Consider the following 22,235-nt stretch of genomic DNA (forward strand, 5'->3'; position numbering starts at 1 on the left):
GAAGGCCACAATTGCACGCAACAATGCATCCACACACAGGCAATGGACGAAGATTTTCCAGTTCATCCCATAAAGTCTTCAGCTCTGTGAAGTAATCAGTGATGTTCATATCACCTTGTTGAAGTTTATAAAGATCTTCTTGAATTTCAGACAAACGAAAAATATCTGATTGACTAAAACGATTTTTCAAATCAAGCCAAACATCAAAGGCCTTGTCCATCCAAAGAATCGACTTTTCTATTGAAGGACTGATGGATCTATGAATCCATGCAAGGACCATAGTGTTACAACGCTGCCATGCCACAAACAAAGGATCAGCAGCAACCGGTGGAATAATGGATCCATCTATGAATCCAAGCTTGTTCTTGGATAGCAACGCCATGCTCATAGCACGCGCCCAAGTGTGGTAATTCTTCCCACTCAAAGGAGGATTGACAAGAATGAGAGCAGGATTTTCATTTGGATGCATGTAGAATGCATGTCCAGGATTCGTGAGAAATTCTGGAATCAAATCAGCCATTGTTTCCAAGAAAATAAGAAAGAAAATCAGAGATTGAAGAACAAGAAAGCAGCGGAATGTGGATACCAGAGCCTATGAAAGCTCTGATACCATATTACAAAAGATCAATGAGAGAAATCTAGAAGAATTCATTACTGAGAATGAAAAAATGAATTAACTGAGTTTTCAATGTATCAGATACATATTTATATAAGTGTAACCAACTAATCAACTAATCATAACTTCATAACTAACTTAAAGCTATGTCACGTGGGTGAATTCGTGATTAAAGGATCCACATGGCACTGCTTAACAGCTTTGCTGAGCTGGCCAGTTTCTGATGAATCTTCTTCTATGTTGATATCCAATAAGATACATGCATACTAAAAAGAAAAGTTTTTTGCCCCTTGATATATTAAAAAAAAAAGTTTTTAGTTATAAAAAAAGATTAAATATTTTTTTTCCTTTTTAATAAAAGGTACCGTTGCATCCCAATGAAAGAGGGTGACAAACTTTTCATGATGGAAGATTTTGTTGGCATTGCGTTGCGGGCTCATGGTCTGATAGGAATCTTAAAGTTTGAAGACTGCAGTACAGTGTGATCCATTCGAACTCAGTAGAAGGGACAAAGAGAGACACATAGACAAAATATGCTGAGCTGCTTACTAAACTGTTAAATAATTTAAAAAAAAAAATTAACATGTTATTACCTTAATAACACTGATTATTATTAAATTTATTCTTTTATATAACTTCTTCAATCTTCTGTAAAAAATAATATTGTGAATTTTAAAATTTGAATAAAATTAATATAATTATACGCTCTATTTTAACAACAACAAAAAAAACTAATTCTAAAATTCGGATTTGTTTCTTTTAAAGTGAAAAGTATATTTTAGAGAAAAAATAAAGACATAATTATTGATTAAAAAATAACAATTAAGATTATAATAAAATACATTTATATGTGTTACAAATTACAAAATTATTAAAATTTATTAATTTTACTTTTTAATTAATAGTATAACTCTTTATTACTTCTTTTTGTAAAATACATCCTAAATAAATCAAAAGTAACTACAGTATCTGTGTAGAAATTTTGGCTACTTTAAAAGTTACTTTAAAGTTAGTGCCGAGACTCGAGAGACTCAAAATTCGGAAGATGGAGAATGATAAAGAAAAAAGCCAAAAAGAGAGTTGCAGAGTTTCAATTTGAAAAGCGTTTACCATGTTCCTTTTCACGAATAAATCTTTGTTTTTATTTTTGTACTAAAGATTCAATACATTTTTATAATAGAAATATTACATATTAGTTAATTTTTTTTTTCTGCTAAAATTTTTCTCTCTCCTATGATTTTTAATATTTTTATTAATGGGATGCACTGAATTTTAATACAACAATAGCATCAAAAATTTATTCAGTCGTTGCTCGTCAGTTATCAGAATTTACTTTTGGGGCATGCGATCCACGCGCCAGTAGAACGTGATCTTCTAAGTTCTAGACCTGTGATAAAGTTTTCACGTCACAAATAAGTTATCTGTACATTATCAGAACTACATAAGTATTTTAAATTTATGAATTTAATATTTATCATTTTAAGAAACATAAAATTATGTTATTTTAAATAAAAAATAAAAGTTAATGAAAATTATAGGAAAAAAGTGAGTAATTTTTTTAAATTTAATTTTTAAATAAAAATATTTGGTGATGTCTCTCTTTTGTTTAAAGTAATACAACTATATTTCATTTAAAAAAATAAATATGTTTTTTTAAATTTATTATGGGTCTGATGTTGTCATTTTAAATGACATATTTTATATCATTTTAAGAGAGATAGAAAGAAAGAATAAAAATCATAGGAGAGAAAGTAAGTGATTTTTTTTTCAATTTAAATTTTAAATATTTTTTTTATTTTGTGTCTATCTCTCTCTTAAATGACATAATTTTATGTAATTTAAAATGATAAATAATTTTTCCATTTATATATAATTTATAAAGCATGAATTTAGTAAAATATTCAAATTTAAAATCATATGTGTATAATTAATTTAAATAGAATTTAAAAATATAAATCAAATTAAAAAAATTGTAAATAATATTTAAAATTAATTGAAAAAATGTGAATAATTTAAATCATTTTTGAATGTCAAATTTTACAGTAAAATTAATTTTTTTCAAGTGATTATTTTTACTTCAAAATAATCATTTAATTTCAAATTTCCAGAGACACGATGTAATTCTAGATTAAACTTTGGTAATTGAGTTTAGATTATGTAATTTTCGTTTGAATATTTGGTATATCATTATATTACTCTCACTTAATCCGAGGGTGGGCACAATTGGTAAGTGAAATACGATATGTGTTCCATTTTTGGTAGATATTTTTTGGATCAGAAGTGAAAATTTTTGCACTCTAAACTTCGGATAAGGGATTAATCTCGATTCTCGCCCTTTCTCTGCAAGATTGGCTCAATCCATAATATTTGATATATTATGTAATTTGACTATTATCTGCATCGCGCAATGTTACTTGATGTTATCGATTCGGATACAAACTTAGCTTAGTGGATGAGAAGCCAGTTAGACTTGCACATGTATTCTTTCTTAGGCAGTGTTTTGTAGAAAATTTATTTTAAAATTCATAGGATAGGAAAGTGTAAGTGAATATTGAAAATATCATGTTTGGTTCAAGTTTTTGAAAAAAATACTTGGATGAGGAGCTAGTTGGACTTGCACATGTATTCTTTCTTAGGCCGTGTTTGGTAGAAGATTTATTTTAAAATTGATAGGAAAGTGTAAGTGAATATTGAAAATATCATGTTTGGTTCAGGTTTTTGAAAAAAATACTAGGCAAATAAGATAGATAGGAAAATGACTTTTGTGTTGATTCTTGGATGAAATTCACCATTACAAAATACCACTTAAAATATGGTATTTTAAGATAATTGAGAAAGTGAAAAAACAGGTGTGAAGTTTCTCCCGAACATAGATTTTGTAAATTTAAATAAATTTTCTTGGTAATATTTCGGTCAACCAAACAAATTTTTTTTTACATCTTCCTACTAAACTCACTTTTCAACTATTTTTTTTTTAGTAACAAAGTTTAAACTTATATACATCCTTGTTTGCTTCCCAGAGTTACATTAGCCTCCTATGTCCTACACTTTTTTTTTTTTTTGGTAAGCTCCTATGTCCAACACTTTACCTTGGGTAATCAATGTCATTTTCGAATTTTCCAACCAAAAACTAAAATTAAATAATTGTCAACAATGTCATAATTGGAACTATCCCCTTTATTGGCTACATTGTCAGTGCCCCAACCCTAAAATGCCACTGTGGTCCAAATTTCTTCATCTTTCGTCTTTCCTCTAACGTCTGGAGCTGCCAATAAATTTACAAAATGAGCCCCCCCAAAGCCATTTCAATCCATTATCATTATCATTGCAGTATATATGAATTTTCATTATAGTATATAAAATCGTTTTCCATATAATTAATCTATCCGTACTCTTTCAGAAAATCTCAATCATGTTATGACATCTGATGTCATTCTATAGCATCGGGTGTCACCATCGAGCTGTGAATCGAACGGCCATGAAGCGTCAGCACCACATCAACGTTTTCCGCCCTTTGGCCTTTTCTTCATTCTGAAACCGCTCCGCTTTCGCCATCATAACCCCACCCCACGCACAGCTGGAAATTTTCTTATGTACTGTGACAGAGAATACTGTTTCATATTCGTTAATGATATAATTTGTCTCATCTAATATATGAAAAAATAAATTAAATCCATTTTTTTTTTTAATGGATTTCACTTATTATTTTGTGTGTTGGATAATACAATTTGTTTCGTACAAACTAGATGTGATAATATGAGTTATACCCGACCGACAGGTCAATCCATCAAAATGAGACGGATTGAGTTATTTATCTCGATCCACCAACTCATCTGATCATCTCAACCAGTCCCACTGAGTTGTGAGTCAAAATGAATTAGTGACTTGTCGGGACGGGTTGACCTATCGGATCCTTTTTTTTTTTTTTACTAATAACTAATATTTTATTTATTATTAAGCTTTTGTAATATATAATTTTTTTATTTCAGTACTCCCAAAAAAAATTTATTTATGAAAAATATTATCCATTGATTGGCATAACGGGAGAAAAAGGCAAAGAAAATAAGGGAGGAGTGGTTTAGTTTGTTTTTTGATCCCATCTAATGAAAAAAGAACGAGGGTTTTCTCCTTTCTCTGGTTTTAAACATGACTAGAAACAAATGTTAATAATGACTTTGTTGGGTATTAAAGAAGGGAAAAATGTTTTTTTTTTTAAAAATAGAAAGAAAGGAAAAAATATTTATCCTTATAATTGTGTTATTTTAAAAGAAAAAAAAGATACAACATAGTATTTTTTATTTAGAATTTAAATTAAAAAAAATATCCACTTTTTCTTTCATAATTTTCATTATTTATATTTTTCTCTCACTTAAAATGACATAACTCTGTATCCTTTAAAAACAAAAACAAAACTCATTAAAGATATCAAATAAAGATAAGGCATACAGAGAAAAGAAACGGAAGGAAAATTAAAGTTTATACTTTACACTCTTCTTGTTTGATTTAATTCACAAAAAATAATAAAAATACTACAATAAATGATAAAATTTACAAAATAAATAAATAAATTCCTTTCTCTTTTCTTTGTCAAAAAAAAAAAAATCCCTAACTCTTGCATTTCTTTTCCATTGTTAACTTACTATCAGATTGACTTAATCCACCACTTTTTTTTTTTTTGGTGGGGCTGTGGTGGTGGTTTAAAAACATACCAAAATAAAGTCGATATTGGAACCGATGAGAAACATATGGGACTCACCTTTACTTTTATTTTATTTTTTGCTTGTCTTTCCTCTCAAATTTGGATCGTATGCTTTTCCTGCAATACGTTCTAAACAATGAGAGTAACGAAGTAAAATACGTTCCTGCAATCCGTTCTAAAAGAATTCTTGAGGGTCCAAATTCTTTCCCTCCCGATCCACCCAAAAAGGGACGGATGAAAATTTATAGGCCTCGCATAAGCTTCATACATACAAATCTCTTCCTTATTTTTTTTTGTGATTTTTATGTTTACCGTACATATTAGAAAGAGTTTTATAAAAATTATGTTGCAGGAAGAGTGATTGTGTAATGTTACAGAAATTCGTTTTGCGTGCCATATTTTTTTTTTTTTTTCTTCAAAAAGTATGGACCCTACAAAATGTTATGTGTGTAGAAAACTTTCTTGTGTCATAAATGCAAACCTTATTAAAATTCTTAAAATGTGCTTGATGTTTGTACTATGAGATGAAGCTTGAGCTGCGAGATCCTGGTCCTGAAGGAACGAGCTCTCTCTCTCTCTGATAAATCCGTGTAATCAAACTGTTAAACCCATAACCCAAATGGGTTTGGGTTATTTGACCCACTAAATTATGGGTCAAAATTGTTTCCCCAGCTCACTCAAAATGAATGGCTGGGCAAGGCAATCCAACGGGCCAAATCTATTTTGATAACATGCAAAATAAAATTAATTGTAGGAAATTATAATAATTCTTTATTAAATTATTAATTATTAAAATATCCAAAATATTATTACCTAATTAAAATTTGCTTTTAAATATAATTAATTTTTTTTTAAATATAAATAGAAAAAATAAAAGTAAATAAAAAATAATTAATGCTTCAGCCATATTTCATGCAAATATTTGACCGGTATTTTATATGTAGGACAATTCATTTCATGCTAAACTCCATCAGATTAGGACGAGCATCAAAGATTAAATCTGAAAGTAAACCACTGATGTGTAATTACCAAACGCAATCTATCACCCATATAAGGCTGCATGGTAAAGGTTTCTAGATCTCAATATTTTTCAGAAACTTGATCTGGAAGAGCACAAAATAAGAACAAATTAAACATTCAATCTATTAAGGGCCTCTTTGATTGTGTTCTACTTTTTTTTTTCCTTAAAATTATTTTGTAGAATAATTAATGAAATGAGTATTTTCTATATTTTTTTAATTTAAATGTTGAAAGTCAAAACACAAAATAGAAACAAGTGAAATATGATGGTCCAATTTGAATTCTGTTTTCAAAAATAATTTTTTAATTTTCAGAATAAAAAAATAAAAAAACTATTTGATAAGGCCTGTTTCGTAAAAATAGTTCTAAAAATTATAACTATTTTTTAGTTTTTAGAATTAAATTTAGAGAACATATCTTAGTTGTTTTTGTTTTGTGTTTTAAATTTTAAAATAAAAAATACCTTTTTCATTAACTATTCTACAAAATAATTTTAATAACTAAAAAAACAGAACAGAATCAAACAAAATTATCTAAATTTGATTTTAAAGTCTAAACAGTTATAATTTTAAAATTATTTTTATAAAATAAGTATTATTAAAAAGTTTTTTTATTAAAATTAAAAAAAAAACTATTTTGAAAATAGTATTCAAAAAGGCCCATATGCCATATAGAAAATGCTTCCGTTTCCGAAACCATCCAAAACATATGGAAAAAACAATAAAAAAAAAGTATTATTTATTTAGATAACAACTATACGTTTCATTTTAGCAACAACCGCCAAACCTTTTGAACGCGGATGCTATATATAGTTCTATAAAATCCAAATCTTTAATAATCTTAATAAATTTAATAAAAATCTATATTTCTTACCTAACAAAATTGACAGCGTGTTTTGATTTAAGAAAATGTTATGTTTTTATTTTATAGTTTCACTAATAATTAAAAAAATGTCACTTTATTTTTATTTTATTTCCTGTTTTTAAATATTTGCATAGAAAATGATGAAAATAATGTAGCATTTTTTAATAATTATTAGTAAAATAAAATGTAAAATAAAAAATATTCCCTATATAAAAAAACTCTTAATTCTGCTTAAAAGAAATCCTAATTCAAAATCCTTTATTTATCAATACACGGTAAATTTAACACTTGAGATGAATGTTAGCACCATTTCACTCTTTTAGTTGGACAAAAATTGACCTTGGTCTCTTTTTTAATCAACTTAAACGATCTTGTCTTTTTAGTAATTGGACACTTCTCATTAATTTAAAAAAAAAAACCCCAATAGTTATTAATTATAAGCTTTCAAAAATATTTCTCTTAATAAATATTTTTTTTATATCAATTAGCAAAAAGGAAACATTACACTCAATCTTCGTTGATATCATTTACATATAATGAGTTTAATTTATTAGTCATGTAAATTGTTAAAAGCAAAATTGATCAACTATTAAAATTGAGTATAATATTTCTTATTCTTATAATAATGATGTATAAATTGATTATGCCCTAAATAAAATAATAATTTTTAGTTAGAAATTAAATTTATATTAACGTATACTCAATTAGTGTTCCTTATTTTAGAATTAAATGTTAAAAAATTGTATGTAAAATATTAGAATCTTTGATCATACCCAAATAATAGAATTAAGAATTTAAGTTGATTTAATAAGATTATTAAATGATAATACAAAACGTAAAAGGATAAATTAATTAAAAATAATAATAAAGCAACACATAAACATTTTTTTATCGTGTGCATATAATAATAATAATAGTGATAATTTAACATATAATAATAATAATAGTGATAATTTAACACTTAGTAAAAAAGAAAAAAAGAAACATGATTTTGATGTTGCACTTTTAATCAAATATAAGTTGAAATTGATTAAATAAAATTAGCATTCTCTTGATTGATAAAAGTTATTATTTGTATGTTGAGCTATAGAAAGATTCATGAAATTGGAGTAATTAACCTATTTTTCCATGTATCCTAGTCCATTATTAGCAAAGTGTCTACTTGCAACTTTTTCTTTTTTTCTTTTTATGTTAGACTCTATCACATTTTCACCGTTATTTAGAACTTGGTGGTGGGGGTGGGGGGAGTGATGATTTTGGCACTTTCCCTATCTTCCTAAACTATATATCAAGGAGAATACAAGTATCATGTTGTAGGAGAATCGTTATCTGATATCATAGATATAAAGTATGTAAAATCCACTCTTTAAAATAAATAAATAAATATTGGCTCAACTTTTGATATATAAGTAGTAGAGGTATGTTATCTCATGTAATATGAGAAAAATATACCTCATATATCAATCTACCAAGGGATAAGTAATTCGACTCATTCACATCCAGACCATGCATGTTTGGAATCCATATTATGCAAGGAGACATTGCTTTTTGCTAATTTGAATTGAAGGGTGAGATAAAATCAATTTATTTCCAGCATCATATCCATATGTAGCACATTCATAATAGTTAGACTCGAGCTCCGCATCAAGGTCACGGTCGATATCGTCATTATTATCAATATGGTCACTATCGTCACTCTCATCAATAAAAAGCCCTTAGGTTTGTTATGCAGGAACTTGTTCATAAATACTATAATGAAAGAAACATAGGAGTTTGTCGCTAGATATTTGACCAAATAGGATCATCCAATTTCTATATAACTTATCACTAAAACACCCCTAGGGGGTAGGGCTAAGAAGAGCTATACTTATTTGAGTAAATGCATCATTTACTCAAGTAAATGACTTACCAAGGATTGGGGTTTGGTCAAATTTGATTATATATATATAGACTTATCGTTTCTCAAGCTGCTTGAGATAATTTTAATATCCGGTTAGTAAATCATAACCGTACAAAGATCGATCAGTGTTAATAAAGGAAGAGAGAGAAAAAGGAAATCATAACCATTCAAAGGTGAATCAATTAATATAAGAAAATAAATAAATAAAACGACGTAGTTTTGGAGTAGTCGAAGATAAATTTATCTCAAGCTGCTTGAGAAATATTATATATATATATGTGTGTGTGTGTATAATTTAAGAAAAGGGGCAAATTATTATATAGTTTGAAAAAAAGAATACAATGATAAAAACAATTGAAATAAACAAAATGTTCGATAGGCCAAACTCCGTGTGTATTTCATGGAAATTGATTTTCATGTATAATTTCTTTACTTCTTTTATTACACCAATATCTGTTTGGGAAAAAAATATGTGTAATAAAGTGGCATAAGATGTAATAAAAATGGTGTCCGAATATTATTAGTCATTTCTGGACGATCTTTTTTTAATGTTTTAGTCTTTTACTTGAGATATGCTTTCATTTCTTTGCCAAACCAAACCGGCAGCGAGATACAATTAATTAATTTTATTAAACCGCTTCTACTCTCCTACCATAACCATGTGTATGTATGGGGTTAATTTAATATCATTTTATCCTATTAATATAAGTTTTCCGATATTTTCTTGTTAACGAGTTTTGAAAATCCGATTCTTTTCTTTTTCTGGAAGCATTACTTAAAAGAAAAAGAATAAAAAAAATTAGGAACTTGGAAAGTGTTACGGTTGGTAAACACTCTTCATCCATGTTTCGATCATCTTAATTTTAAGTTAGAAATTACTTATAAGCTAAAGTTAAAAAAAAGAGTTTAAATAAAAAAACTAAAAGCTGTTTGAAAATTACATAAAAAATTTAGCTTAAAAATTATTTAGAAGTACATATTTCAAGAAAATTATCTCTCTCTATCTTTACCACTCTTCATTTTAAAAAAAACATATAATTCAAGAAAAACAGATAAGAGCTTAAAAAAAAGAGGAGCTTTTAGTTTTTTTCTTCATTATAAAAAAAAAAATTTAAAATTTATTTGTTTTAACTTATGCTTATAAATAAGCTTAAAAAAAAAAAAAAGGGATGGAAAGAGGCACTTATATAGTGGTAAGGGCAATGGGTCATTAGTTGAATGGAGAGGGCATCCTTATGAGGCACCTTTGACTTCCCCAAATAAAGTTGTTGGTCTTTTTCTCTGCCTACAGCAAATAGTTAGCTCCTTACTCGGAAGGAGAGGGCACCCTTATGATTATCCATATAAGTAAATGCCATATTGGGAAAATAATAACTCATGGGAAAGAAGTTACCTACACGAAAAAAATATCGCATCCTCCTTTGGAAATTCATTTATTTTCAGCAAAAGCACATTTTTTTTTTTATATGTATGATTGTATCTCATCCTAATTCCTCAAAGTCTATCAGTGTCCGAGGTGTGTGATTAGGTTATGGCACCAACTTCAGAGAAAATTTGTGAAGGTGTTGCTGAGTCTCCAACTACTCAAGTTGGAACACAACCAACAGAAGCTGAACCCAAAATTGAAAGAACCAAAGCCACAAGACACCCTAGATGGACCAGACAGGAAACACTTGTTCTCATAGAGGCTAAGAAAGTGGTCGAAAATGGAGACCAGTTTTGCCGATATAGATCAGTATCAGGTTTTGTTCACACTGATCCAAAATGGGATTCAGTGTCATCATTCTGTCAGCAACTTGGTGTTAAGAGAGGACCCGTTCAGTGCAGAAAAAGATGGGGCAATCTTCTTACTGATTTCAGGAAGATCAAGAAATGGGAGTCAAATATAAAGGAGAAAGCTGAATCATTTTGGATTATGAGGAATGATGTGAGGAGAGAAAAGAAATTACCAGGGTTCTTTGATGTTGTGGTGTACAATGTATTAGATGGAGGGGTATGCACTGCTAATGCATTTCCATTGACACTGATTAAAATGACACCAAAAGCAGAGAATGTTGCTGATCAAGTTGAAGGAGTGGCGCCAGAGCAACGTAAGGATGATGAGGATGAGGATGATGAGACCATTGTTGATAGTGAGAAAATGGGTTGGAGCACAGAGGAGGAAAACATTGAGACACACAGAACTGCTTCAATGAAAACATTAGGTCCAAAGGAAACAATCGTGAAAGGGAGTCTCAAAAAAATACCCACACTCACACTGCCTGGTTCAGGTAAGAAGTTTCAATAAAATATCTATGTCCATTCATGTTACATAATTACATTTCATTCAATTTGTTTGTATTGCTCAAAAATGATTGTTGACATGTTAGGCTTACAATTTAGTGGAGAAAAGAAATGTAACAACATACTTGGAGTACAGAGAAAGAGTGACAAATAATTTTAAAAACTATATTATTAAATAAAAATAATAAAAATGAAAATATTACTTTTTCGTTTTACAATTTTTTTTCTTATTAAAAAAATTCATTTTTGACGGACATATCCTGTCAATTTTGAGGATGAATAAGTTTTCGACGGACATTTCGCCATAATTATTTTGTCGGAATAAATATTTGGATGATCATTCTTATATTTTGAGAACAAAGAAGATTCTAATTTTCATTGATACAGTACGTAAGATACTTTGTTGTTGTATAGGCAACAACTACACATTGAAAGAAGGTGAAGACTTTCAAGTTTGTACACTAAGAACTTGTTTCAGAGTTAGTTTTAGGAGGGAAAAGAAAAGAATAAGAGGGTTTTATTAATGTCTTCTCTTGTTTTTAAAAAAAGTGAAGAGAAGATTATCAAAAAAAAAAAAAAAGTGAAGAGAAGGAATTAGGAAATTTTATGAAACCTTCCAAAATCCTTCTTGTTCTTAAAATTAAAGTTATCTTATTTGGAGGTTTTAACTCCCAAACATAGGGGAATACCCTCCATTTTTCTTCTCTTCCATCCCGTTTCTTCCCTTCCCCTCCCCTTCAAATTTCCAAACAAAGTCGAAGGGATTGTTTGAGAGTTAGTTTTATGAGGGAAAGGAAAAGAATGATTTTATTAATTCCTTCTTTTGTTGGCGAGTTTAAAAAAGTGAGGGGAAGGATTTGAGAATTTTTACAAAACCCTCTAAAACCCTTCTTGTTCTTAAAATTAAAGTTCCCCTAATTTTGAGGGATTTAACGCTCAAACAAGGAAAGGGAATATCCTTCATTTCACTTTCTTCCTTCCTTCCACTCCCTCTCCCTTTAATTCTTTTCCTTCCCTTCTCCTCCAAACTCCTAAACAAAGCCCAAATTTCTAGCTGTGTGAAGTATTCTGAGACTGGTTTATCTCCCTCTTGAAGCGTGAACATATCATCTTGGAGATCATAAGTTATGAAGATATCACTTTGTGAAAATCTTTCATGCAAATCTCTCCACACATCCACTGCTCTTTCCATCCATAGAATGGACTGAGTTATGATTTCGAAATGGATTTATATATCCAGGAGGGCACCATAGTGTTGCATTTGTCCTACGTGGAAAAATTGAGTCTGTTGGCTCTGGAACAAAGGTGTTGTCATCAACAAATGCTAGCTTGTTCTTTGAACACGAGGCTATTTTCATGGCTCAAAACCATGTATATAAAATTTTCCATTAAGGGGAGGCAAAACAAGAATCAAAGATGGGATTTCATTTGGATATAAGTAAAAGAGGTTTGTAGGATTTGTGAGGAAATCTAGAAAAACAGATGAGTTTTGTTTTGCCATTGATTAAGAAAGAAAGAAGAAAGAAAGTAAGGAAATTGCTGAATAACAAAGCTTTTTGATACTGATGCACTTACAGTTTTCCTATTGCGTATAGCCCAACCATTGATTCAATAAGCTCGTTCAATCAGAATTGTGGCTCAATAAGTATGACTCGATCGTTAAAGGAATCAATAATTTGAAATATAATAAATTATGATCAAATCCAAGTCCAAATGAAGTAACAGATATAACGGTGATTTATTTGACAAGAAAAGGAAAGCAACACAGACCGGATAGGTGCAGCTCACTTAGCGACACAGGCTACTACTAGGTGGGGAGAGAACCTGGGTTCGATTCCTACCAAATGCATCTTTGGGGAGGGGCGAAGAGCTTTAACTATGACTAAGCCCTAACTCAGTATTAGTTTCATAGCCGACTCAAAAAGTTGAAGCTTGTGAGGATACTCGAGGGGCTGAATCACCTCAAAGAGATAATTAGGATCAGTATACCAAAAAAAAGAAAGAAAAGAAATCAACACATTTGACATAATTTGATATCTAATATTTGAGATGTGTTTTAAATGATTTAATTATAATTATTTATTTATTATTAGAAGTTAATTACCGTTATATTTTTTTTAGGAATTTTCATTTTTTTAAGATTTTATATTTTGAATTTTGAATTTTGGATCAATTTATAATTAGTCTATAAAAGGATGCTTATGACCTTCATTGTAGGAGTTAAATTTTATTTTATTTTTAATAAAAATTGAGAATTGAAGGGTTACTCTTTTAGCAAATACCAACTTTCTCTTGAGACACTTTTTCTATGCACTTTCGGCATCATTTGGTATCAGAGCACTTGGTTGCCTTCAATCAATGGTTCAACAGAATCGTGGAGGTCGTGGATTGCGGAGTCATGATGGTAGGGGATGCATATTCGTTCCTAAAGAAGACAAACATCCATGTCAGATAGACCCGCGAGACATATAAAATGAATAATCTAGAAGGCAGATCTAGGATTTGAAGCAACAACTTAAGTAAGCGTTGGACAAGAAAATTAGGGGTGTCAAATCGGGTCGACACGACACGTATACACGCAACACGAACACGATACAACTTTTTATTCGTCTCACAATCTTTAACATGAACACGACACAAATTTTTTGCGGATTGACACGAGACGACACGAATGACACGCAAACTATAGGTCAAAACGGTAAATGAAAAAAAAATTAAAAAATTGGGTCAAAATTAAAAAAATTAAAAAAAATTAAAAAATATGGGTCGAATTAGTGTTGACACGACACGACACAAATATTTTGTATGACATGTTTTCCTAATACGAACACGACATGAATTTTTTTGTGAGTAAACTTGAAAATGAATTTTCTTGTCGTGTCTCGGGTCGACCCGTATGTCATAACCTGTTTTGATATCCCTAAAGAAAATCTAAGTTTTTGAGCGACTACTTGTGCGGGCACAGAGCAAGAAAATCTAAGATTTGGAGCGAAAACTCAAGCAAGAGCATAGCGAGAAAATTCAAGTGTTCGAGCAACAACTTCTGGAGGTGCAGATCATGAAAATCCAAGATTTGGAGCGGTGATTTGCGCGAACAAAGTTGGGTATTCAATCTAAAGAAGAATGGAATTAGAGGGTGCATCCGATAACGAAGAAAAGGACATAAATCCTTTTGGGATTCTAAATCAGGGAAGAAATTGGGGAGTACGACTTGCAAATCAGTCCACTACTTAAGAATTTGTGATGTAACTCAACATTCTTGACTTTGAAGTCTATGATCATAATCCAATTTATAATGATTATTTGATTTACAATGATTATCCATCTTATGATGAAAATTTAGTTTATGTTGATAATCCAGTCTATGATAAATCTGATAGAGAATCTGAAGATGAAGATATAATGGAAGAAGAATTATCAATTGAGATTTTACCTGAAGAGATTGATATTAGTGAAGATAAAGAAGGTTTGAGGAAGAATCTTTTTCTAATAGTGGATAATGATGTACTTACGGTTGACTAATTGCACATGGCCCAATCATTGATTCAAGAAGCTTAGAGTCAGCCAGAATGGTGGCTCAATAAGTATGGCTCAATCATTAAAGAAGCAGTAATTTGAAATATAACAAATTACGATCAAATCTAAGTCCAAATGAAGCAGTAGATATGATTATGATTTGTTTGGCAAGAAAAGAAAAACAACACATTTGACAAGAATTGGGACATATTTTGAATAATTTAATTGTAATTATTTATTTATTTTCAGAAGTGAATAACCGTTATATTTATTTTTAAGAATTTTTCATTTTTTTATGATTTTAGATTTTGGATTTTGGATCAATTTATAATTAGTCTATAAAATGGTGTTTGTGACCCTTATTATAAGAGTTGAATTTTGTTGATAGAAATCAAGAACTGAATGGTTACTCTTTTAGCAAATCTCAACTTTTTGTTTAGCCACTTTTTCTATGTGTTTTCGGCATTAGATACCATCTTATATTTTGAGAAGAGAAGAGATTATGATTTTCATTGATACAATTCTGAAGGTACACTGGTGTTATATAAGCAAGAACTATACACTGAAAGAAGTTATGAGCTACGTGGTAAAACAATAACAAACTGATAAAAAAAGTAAAGGAAAAACTATTCTCATGTTATATGAGGTAAATATTTCTTCCTACACATCCTTTGATAACCGTGCAACCTTTTTTTTTTTTTTTTTTAGGTGATGGGCCTCACTACTATGTGCCTATGACATAAGATTCTTTCTCTCATGCAACATGAGACTAAATAAGCCCAAAAACTAAACGTAACTGATGCATGCACACATGCTTATGTGTCATGCTTTATTGATGCCGAAAGTGCATAAGAAAAGATGACTAAACAGAAAGTTAAGATTTCATAAAAGATTAAATTCAGCTCCTACGATAAGGGTCTTAAACACCTTTTTATAAACTGATTACAAATCAATTCAAAATTTAAAATTCTATGCTTTTCCTTTTTTGACAAATAAATCATAATCATATATATTTTTTCATTTGGACTTGGATTTGATTGCACTTGTTATATTTCAAATTATTGATTCTTTGAACATGCGAGTCATGCTTAATGAGCTATAAGTATAATTGTGTTTGACTCTAAACTTTTTCAATAAACGATTGGGCCATGTACAATATGTAAGTGTAAGTGCATCATTTACAACACATGAAAATAAGAAAAGAATAGGAGCACCGCGGAAGCTTGAAAAATAAACTTGCTGAAGAACTTGTGATGGTGTAATAGTCACAGAAAATCCGTAAAAAATTCCACGATAAATATTTCGTTGAAACATAAGAATGTCCGTAGAAAACGAACGAACCACATTATATGATTTTATCATTCCCATTCCATCGAAATTTTATGCTTACAGTAGAGATCATTAAAAAAAGAAGAAGAAACGAGGTGAAAAAGATATGTTTTAGTAGTTTTATATCCTTGGTTTAAGATTAAATAAGCTCAGATTAAATGTGTAAGGTGTGTTTCATTCTTCATATGTTTCTCCTAAGGCTATACATATTGTCACCAATCATTTTCTTGTTGCTCTACACTGATAAGCAGAGAAACAGAGACAACCATCTTGTCAAGGGAACTGCAATCCTGGTAAACCAAATTAACTCACACTACTGCGGTTTTTGACCACTATAGCATTTTTTTAATAATTAATTACCAAATTGATCCTATTTATAAACTATTTCAAAAATTTAACCTCTTCAGAAAACATAACACCAATCTGCCCCTGTTTGACCGTTGACCATGAAGTCTACCCGGGTACACCCCTACCTACCCTGGTAAATTTTAAAATTTTTTATCTACCCGGGTACACCCCTCCCTACCCGGGTATATTTCTTGAATCTGGAAAATGTTTGAATTATTTACCCGGGTAGGGAGGGGTGTACCCGGGTAAATAATCATAAACTGGTTGTGTGCGCCCATCCTCTTTGTGTGAACAGCAAATGAAAATCTCTAAATTGAAGGACTAACGCATGGAGAACAAAATCTGAAAATAGGTTATTGATGAAAGATATTCCACTGGATCATATGCCTGAGATTAGTGAAGCAAATAATCAAGGTTCTGCTCCAACAAAGGATGCTATTACATGTCACCAGTCAGGCAATTCAAAAAAATGTTCAGAATTAGAGGTGAAGGAATTGGGCGTTGACAAGCTTAAGTTGTGGAAAACTGTAAAAAAGACAACTGAAGATGGCAAGAGGAAGATGTTGGAGAGGGTGTCTCAGATGCTCAGAAATTGGCCATTCTTAAAATGACTCTGCAAGGTTTGAAAAAGAAACCAGAAACAAAGAAGAAAAGCAAGAAGAGAAAAGCTTGAGTTATGATTATTTACCCGGGTACACCCCTCTCTACCCGGGTAAATAATTCAAACATTTTCCAGATTCAAGAAATATACCCGGGTAGGGAGGGGTGTACCCGGGTAGGTAAAAATTTTTAAAATTTACCCGGGTAGGTAGGGGTGTACCCAGGTAGGCTTCATGGTCAACGGTCAAACAGGAGCAGATTGGTGTTATGTTTTCTGGAGAGGTTAAATTTTTGAAATAGTTTATAAATAGGGTCAATTTGGTAATTAATTATTAAAAAAATGCTATAGTGGTCAAAAAGCCCACACTACTGCCATTTATAATTCTGGTGAATCTGGTCATAGCATATAAAAATAACTTTTTAAGCTGTTAAAAGTGGTTCAGTTGACTTGTGATATTACAAATCATGCAATTTTGATGGTTGCATGCCAAAAATTGAGATCTTATGTCAGATCGGAAAGGGAGAAAAACTCATAAACCATAATATCGTAACACGAATGATAAGATCTTATATATATAAACTTTTTCGCTTTATATGGCAAAAATGTTACCATAGAAAAATATAAGAGGGTGGTTGATTTGTTTCAGTTTTCATTTTCAATTACTATATTTTTTATTAAATTTTTTAAATTTTAAAAAGAAAATAATTAAAACGCCAAATTATTATTATCACAATTTCTGTCCGAGCATTGTGTAAAAATACTTTTTCGTTTTATTTGAGGAGATTTCATTTCATAATAAGTTTTTTGTTATTATCTTTTTTGTTATTATAGAAATTTTATTGTTCTTAATTCTCTTACTATTATTGTATATTTATACAATAATAGTAATTATAGAATGTTATTTTTTATAGCGTATTATTTTTTATATGGTCGTTTAATTATATTATTATTGATATTATTCTGTTTAACTATACTTTTTATTTTATTAATAGAATAATTTTCATTATTTAATTTTCTATTTTTAATATTTATTACTCTTTATAATTATTATATTCTTTTTTGTTTACTATGGTTGCTGTAAAGTTTGATTCGGTTATTATTATATCATACCAAAAAAAAAAAAAAAAAAAAAAAAACAGAGCATGTATTTTACCAGGCAAATATATTACCGATATTGTATACTATCAGCTGCTCGTAAAAAATATAGCTTTAGTTAGATTGACATTTATGTCCATGGTCACTCCTTAAACTCAAGAGTGGGAATATTTTTTTGTCTAAATGACTGCAAATGATTCAAGAATACATAAAAAAATAAAAAAAACCCAAGCATTTATTTATTTATTTATTTTTGTTGGTAATCTCAACAACAGTGTATTTGGTTCAGGCTATCAGAGAGAACCTATGGTCAAAGAGGGATGCAAGAGAAAGCGATCATCATCAGAGAATTGTGAAGACAGCACAAATTTCAACAATGATATTATCAAAGTACTAAGGAGGAATAGTGACATAATGAAAGCCCAACTCAGAGCTCAGAACGCAAATTACCAATTGGCCAGGGATCAGCAGAAGGAGCAAACAGATACCTTAGTCACAGCCCTTGCCAAGCTCACAGATGCTCTAACAAAAATTGCTGATAAGCTGTGAATCAATTCAGAAGAAACATGAAAGATCTTTCAGGGGCATGCATGATTCCTCGTAACTGTTTACAAGGATTTGCCAATTGCTTTTAGTTTTGGCACTAGACGTCATTATCATCAACTCCCCCATCCCAAACCCTTTATAATTAGCACTCCTCAGTTTTTCGCTTTCTATCATTCCTTTTTTTTTATTGGTGAAAACTCCTCTTTATTGCATCTATTCTCGTAAGTTAATGTTTATTCCTTCAATTCTAGATGCAGCTTACAAAACCCTCTATTCTTTTCTTCCGAATTCCTACTAGGATTTAGAAAGAGTCTAGTGATTTTAACGCTTCTCTGTTCGTGTTAGCAAGAACTGCACAGAACCTGAAGCAATTTTATCACATTAGCATTTTACCTAAAGCAATTTTGGTTTTTCAGTTGTTAGCATAATGTCCCCTTACTTTTCCTTTGTAGCTTTTAGACTCTCTATATCTATTAACAATTTTACCATAATATACAACATAGGCTGGGACTTATATACAAATATGAACCACTGTACTCCATCTCGCTCAAAAACATAGTCTCACAGTGATAAGCATTTTAGCTACAAACTGAAGCTTAATGTGAGCACATTTGAGTACACATCCTTACACGTTTTAGAAAGGCGAGAATTATATGAAGAGAAATTGAGGTCGCGTATAGAATTATATGAAGAGAATCATAGCATACATAATAAGCAGGAAAAAAAGGCCTTAAAAAATGTACAATAGGAATTTCCTCTAAACAAAAGAACTAATATTATCCAAAACTTACATAGGAACAGCCTCAATAAGCTTAGCAAAGTAAAATTGAGTAGTGATTAAGCCTCTTTTCCTTATGGTCCAACCAACCTTGCGAAGTGCCCTCTCTACATCGGCCTCAGAGTGAAGATATGCCCTTGTTGCCTTTGAAGGTCCAGGGAACAACTCTCCAACCCTCTTTAGCAGATCATAATAAAATGTCTTTGGTGCAAAACTCATAACCAATCGGTTGTTGGCCAATGATGCAAGATGGGCAATCATCCCATCAGCCTTATTTTGTGGGTAATGAATCAAAACATCAAGGCACACCACCGTGTCATATTTTCCATCCAACCTCTCCAAATCCTTCACTACAAACTTTGGCATCATTGGTGCACGTGACAGACCATCTTCACTTGCTTCAAGTTGTTCTTTTGCCTTCACCAAATAAATAATAAATAAATAAATAAAATGAAAATGCAGCTTTGTAAATAAAAGGAAAAGAAGAAGAAGAGGAAAGTGAACCTGTTTCTCAGCTTCAGCAACCATAGCAGCTGAGATATCACTGGCGGTTACAACGGCACCTTCTTTGGCGAGGGGAATAGAGAGAGAACCCGTGCCGCAACCAGCGTCACAAACCGTTACACCCTCAAGCGAACCTTCGTCTTTCAACATCTGAAGCGTGCTCTCCACGGTCTTGGAATGTCCCACCCTAATGTCTCGCTGAACCCGGTTCACTTCGTCCGTGTCGCCGTAAATCTTCTTCCACCTCTCGAACCCGGAGTTGTTGAAGTACTCCTTCACCACCTCCTTGTCGTCCCCGCCCACCTCCTCCGCCTGTTCCCGCCGCCGCCTCTCGGGGTCCGCCAGGGATAGCACGGCCGCGAGGGCCGCCACTGAACCCCCGCTTATAACCGCGATGGTGGTTCCGTCGATGGCGCCGGAAACTTCGGCGGTTGCGGTTGATAGTGGCGGAATGACGAATGCTGTTGATAGTGGTAGTTTGAGTGGTTTTTGATTGGCGAGAGAGAATCTAGGGAAACAGTTGGTTCTGTTTGGATTTGGAACAAAAAGGGAAGACCATAAAGACGCTGAGAATGCCATTTTTTTTATTTATTTTCTAATTTTGGGGTATTTTCCCGGTTTGTGTCACCGGCCGGAGGGGGAGCATAAACTGGGAAGTAGGTGGTCGAAAATGTTATCCAGGATAAGATAGCATTCCAGCTCCATGCCTTTCCCTGATTCTCGTGGGCCCTACTATTTAATCTTTGTTTGGACCGGTGAATTGTACATTTAATTTGATATGTTAAAATTAAGCCATAACATAACTGATATAATTAAAGGCTTCATTTTTTCTGGTGTTACTGTAGATAAGTTATTCATAGTAAATTCAATATGACATTGTTTTGAGGCGGAAACTATGGTGTTTTTATAATTTTAATTTATTACAGGATTATAATAGTCTTTATATTTATAATTTTTTAAGATTTCAATACCAAAACGACGTCATTTTGGAAATAAATACAGATAATTTATTTGCAGTAACTGCAGAAATATTTTTCCCATAATTAAAAGTTAGAGTGTGTGTCATTTCAAAGGATATAAAATTGTGTCATTTTAAGTAAGAGAAAGAAATAGATCATGGGGGACAGAGTGTAGACAAAAAAATAAAAATAAAGGTGTGTGTCTCATTTCTTTATGAGAGTGAAATGACATAAGTAGTGTCATTTAAAAGGATAAACATTTTTTCCATAATTAAAATATGTATGGTTTAAATTAGGGAGTGTATTGGATTGAGATTTCAAGTGATTTTAATGGATTGTTTTTGGATAAAAAATCTATTGGTATTCAATTAAGATTTTAAAGAATTAAAAAAAGTCACGTGGTATTCAATTAGGATTTTAAAAGAATATTTCAGAGTCTGTCCAAATCCGTTGGTATTCAATCAAGATTTTAAATAATGGAAAAAAAATCTTGTGGTATTCAAAAATCTAACGATTTTAATGAATTTTTTACTGGTATGGATTTCGTGAGACTCTTTAGTAAGAAATATAAATAGGACGTCTCTCTCAAAATCTTAACCTAACCCCTAAGATTTCTTGAGATTTCTATATTGTAGTGTTTTCTTCTTCCTTTTGGCAGGTTGACCCGCTCAAAATCAGGTTCCGCCATAGGAGCTTCGTCAAAACTCAAAAATAACATATTTTTGAGTGATTTTCATCACAAAACAACTCAGAAACAACAAACCAACGAGATTTTAATATAATCTATCTAAAAAATAACATATTTTTTAGCTATTTTTGAGAAATTTTGGAAGTTGAAAAAGTAAATTTTCAAGCTATGGGTCACAATTTTTTTGGCACAAAAGGTGTTATTTTTGTATTTAAAACAACACAAAACAATAGGAAAATAACAGGGGGACTAAAACCCTCAAACAATTTTCCTTTTACGTCAATGAAACAATATTAATTTAAAGAAAGATTGAAACTTTCGTAATATGAACCGTATATTTCGTAATAATACATTCATAAACGAAATTTCTTCACTATATAAAATGATTTCAAACAATTTTTGTGTCAATAGATAACTAAAAACTTATTTTTCAAAAGTCCCAAAGCAATTTAAGCTCTTATCATGTACAATAAAAACTCCAAAGTTTTC

General features: G+C 30.9%; 1 protein-coding gene and 1 pseudogene across 1 annotated transcript; one reads left to right on the forward strand and one right to left on the reverse strand.

Annotated features, from left to right (window-relative positions):
* Positions 1-993: 993 nt before the first annotated feature.
* Positions 994-18,820, forward strand: LOC133314834 (trihelix transcription factor ASR3-like; annotated as a pseudogene).
* A 647-nt stretch (positions 18,821-19,467) lies between these two features.
* LOC133314816 (magnesium protoporphyrin IX methyltransferase, chloroplastic) lies at positions 19,468-20,794 on the reverse strand. Its single transcript, XM_061516343.1, has 2 exons — positions 20,100-20,794; positions 19,468-20,012 (listed from the first exon to the last, which is right to left on the reverse strand). Exons 1-2 carry the CDS (start codon positions 20,676-20,678, stop codon positions 19,605-19,607), a joined length of 987 nt encoding a protein of 328 aa, XP_061372327.1. The 5' UTR covers positions 20,679-20,794; the 3' UTR covers positions 19,468-19,604.
* Positions 20,795-22,235: the final 1,441 nt, after the last annotated feature.

This window comes from Gastrolobium bilobum, unplaced genomic scaffold, assembly GCF_033153095.1.
Source record: "Gastrolobium bilobum isolate Gb01-03AN ecotype WA unplaced genomic scaffold, APGP_CSIRO_Gbil_v1 utg11595, whole genome shotgun sequence".
Taxonomy (NCBI): domain Eukaryota; kingdom Viridiplantae; phylum Streptophyta; class Magnoliopsida; order Fabales; family Fabaceae; genus Gastrolobium; species Gastrolobium bilobum.

What these genes read in the sequence shown, in the direction of transcription:
- LOC133314816 (XM_061516343.1), bottom strand. Translation starts at nt 20,678, where the DNA reads ATGGCATTCTCAGCGTCTTTATGGTCTTCCCTTTTTGTTCCAAATCCA. An exon ending in TTGCTGAAGCTGAGAAACAG is followed by an intron (nt 20,013 to 20,099) that starts GTTCACTTTCCT and finishes TATTTGGTGAAG; the next exon opens with GCAAAAGAACAACTTGAAGC.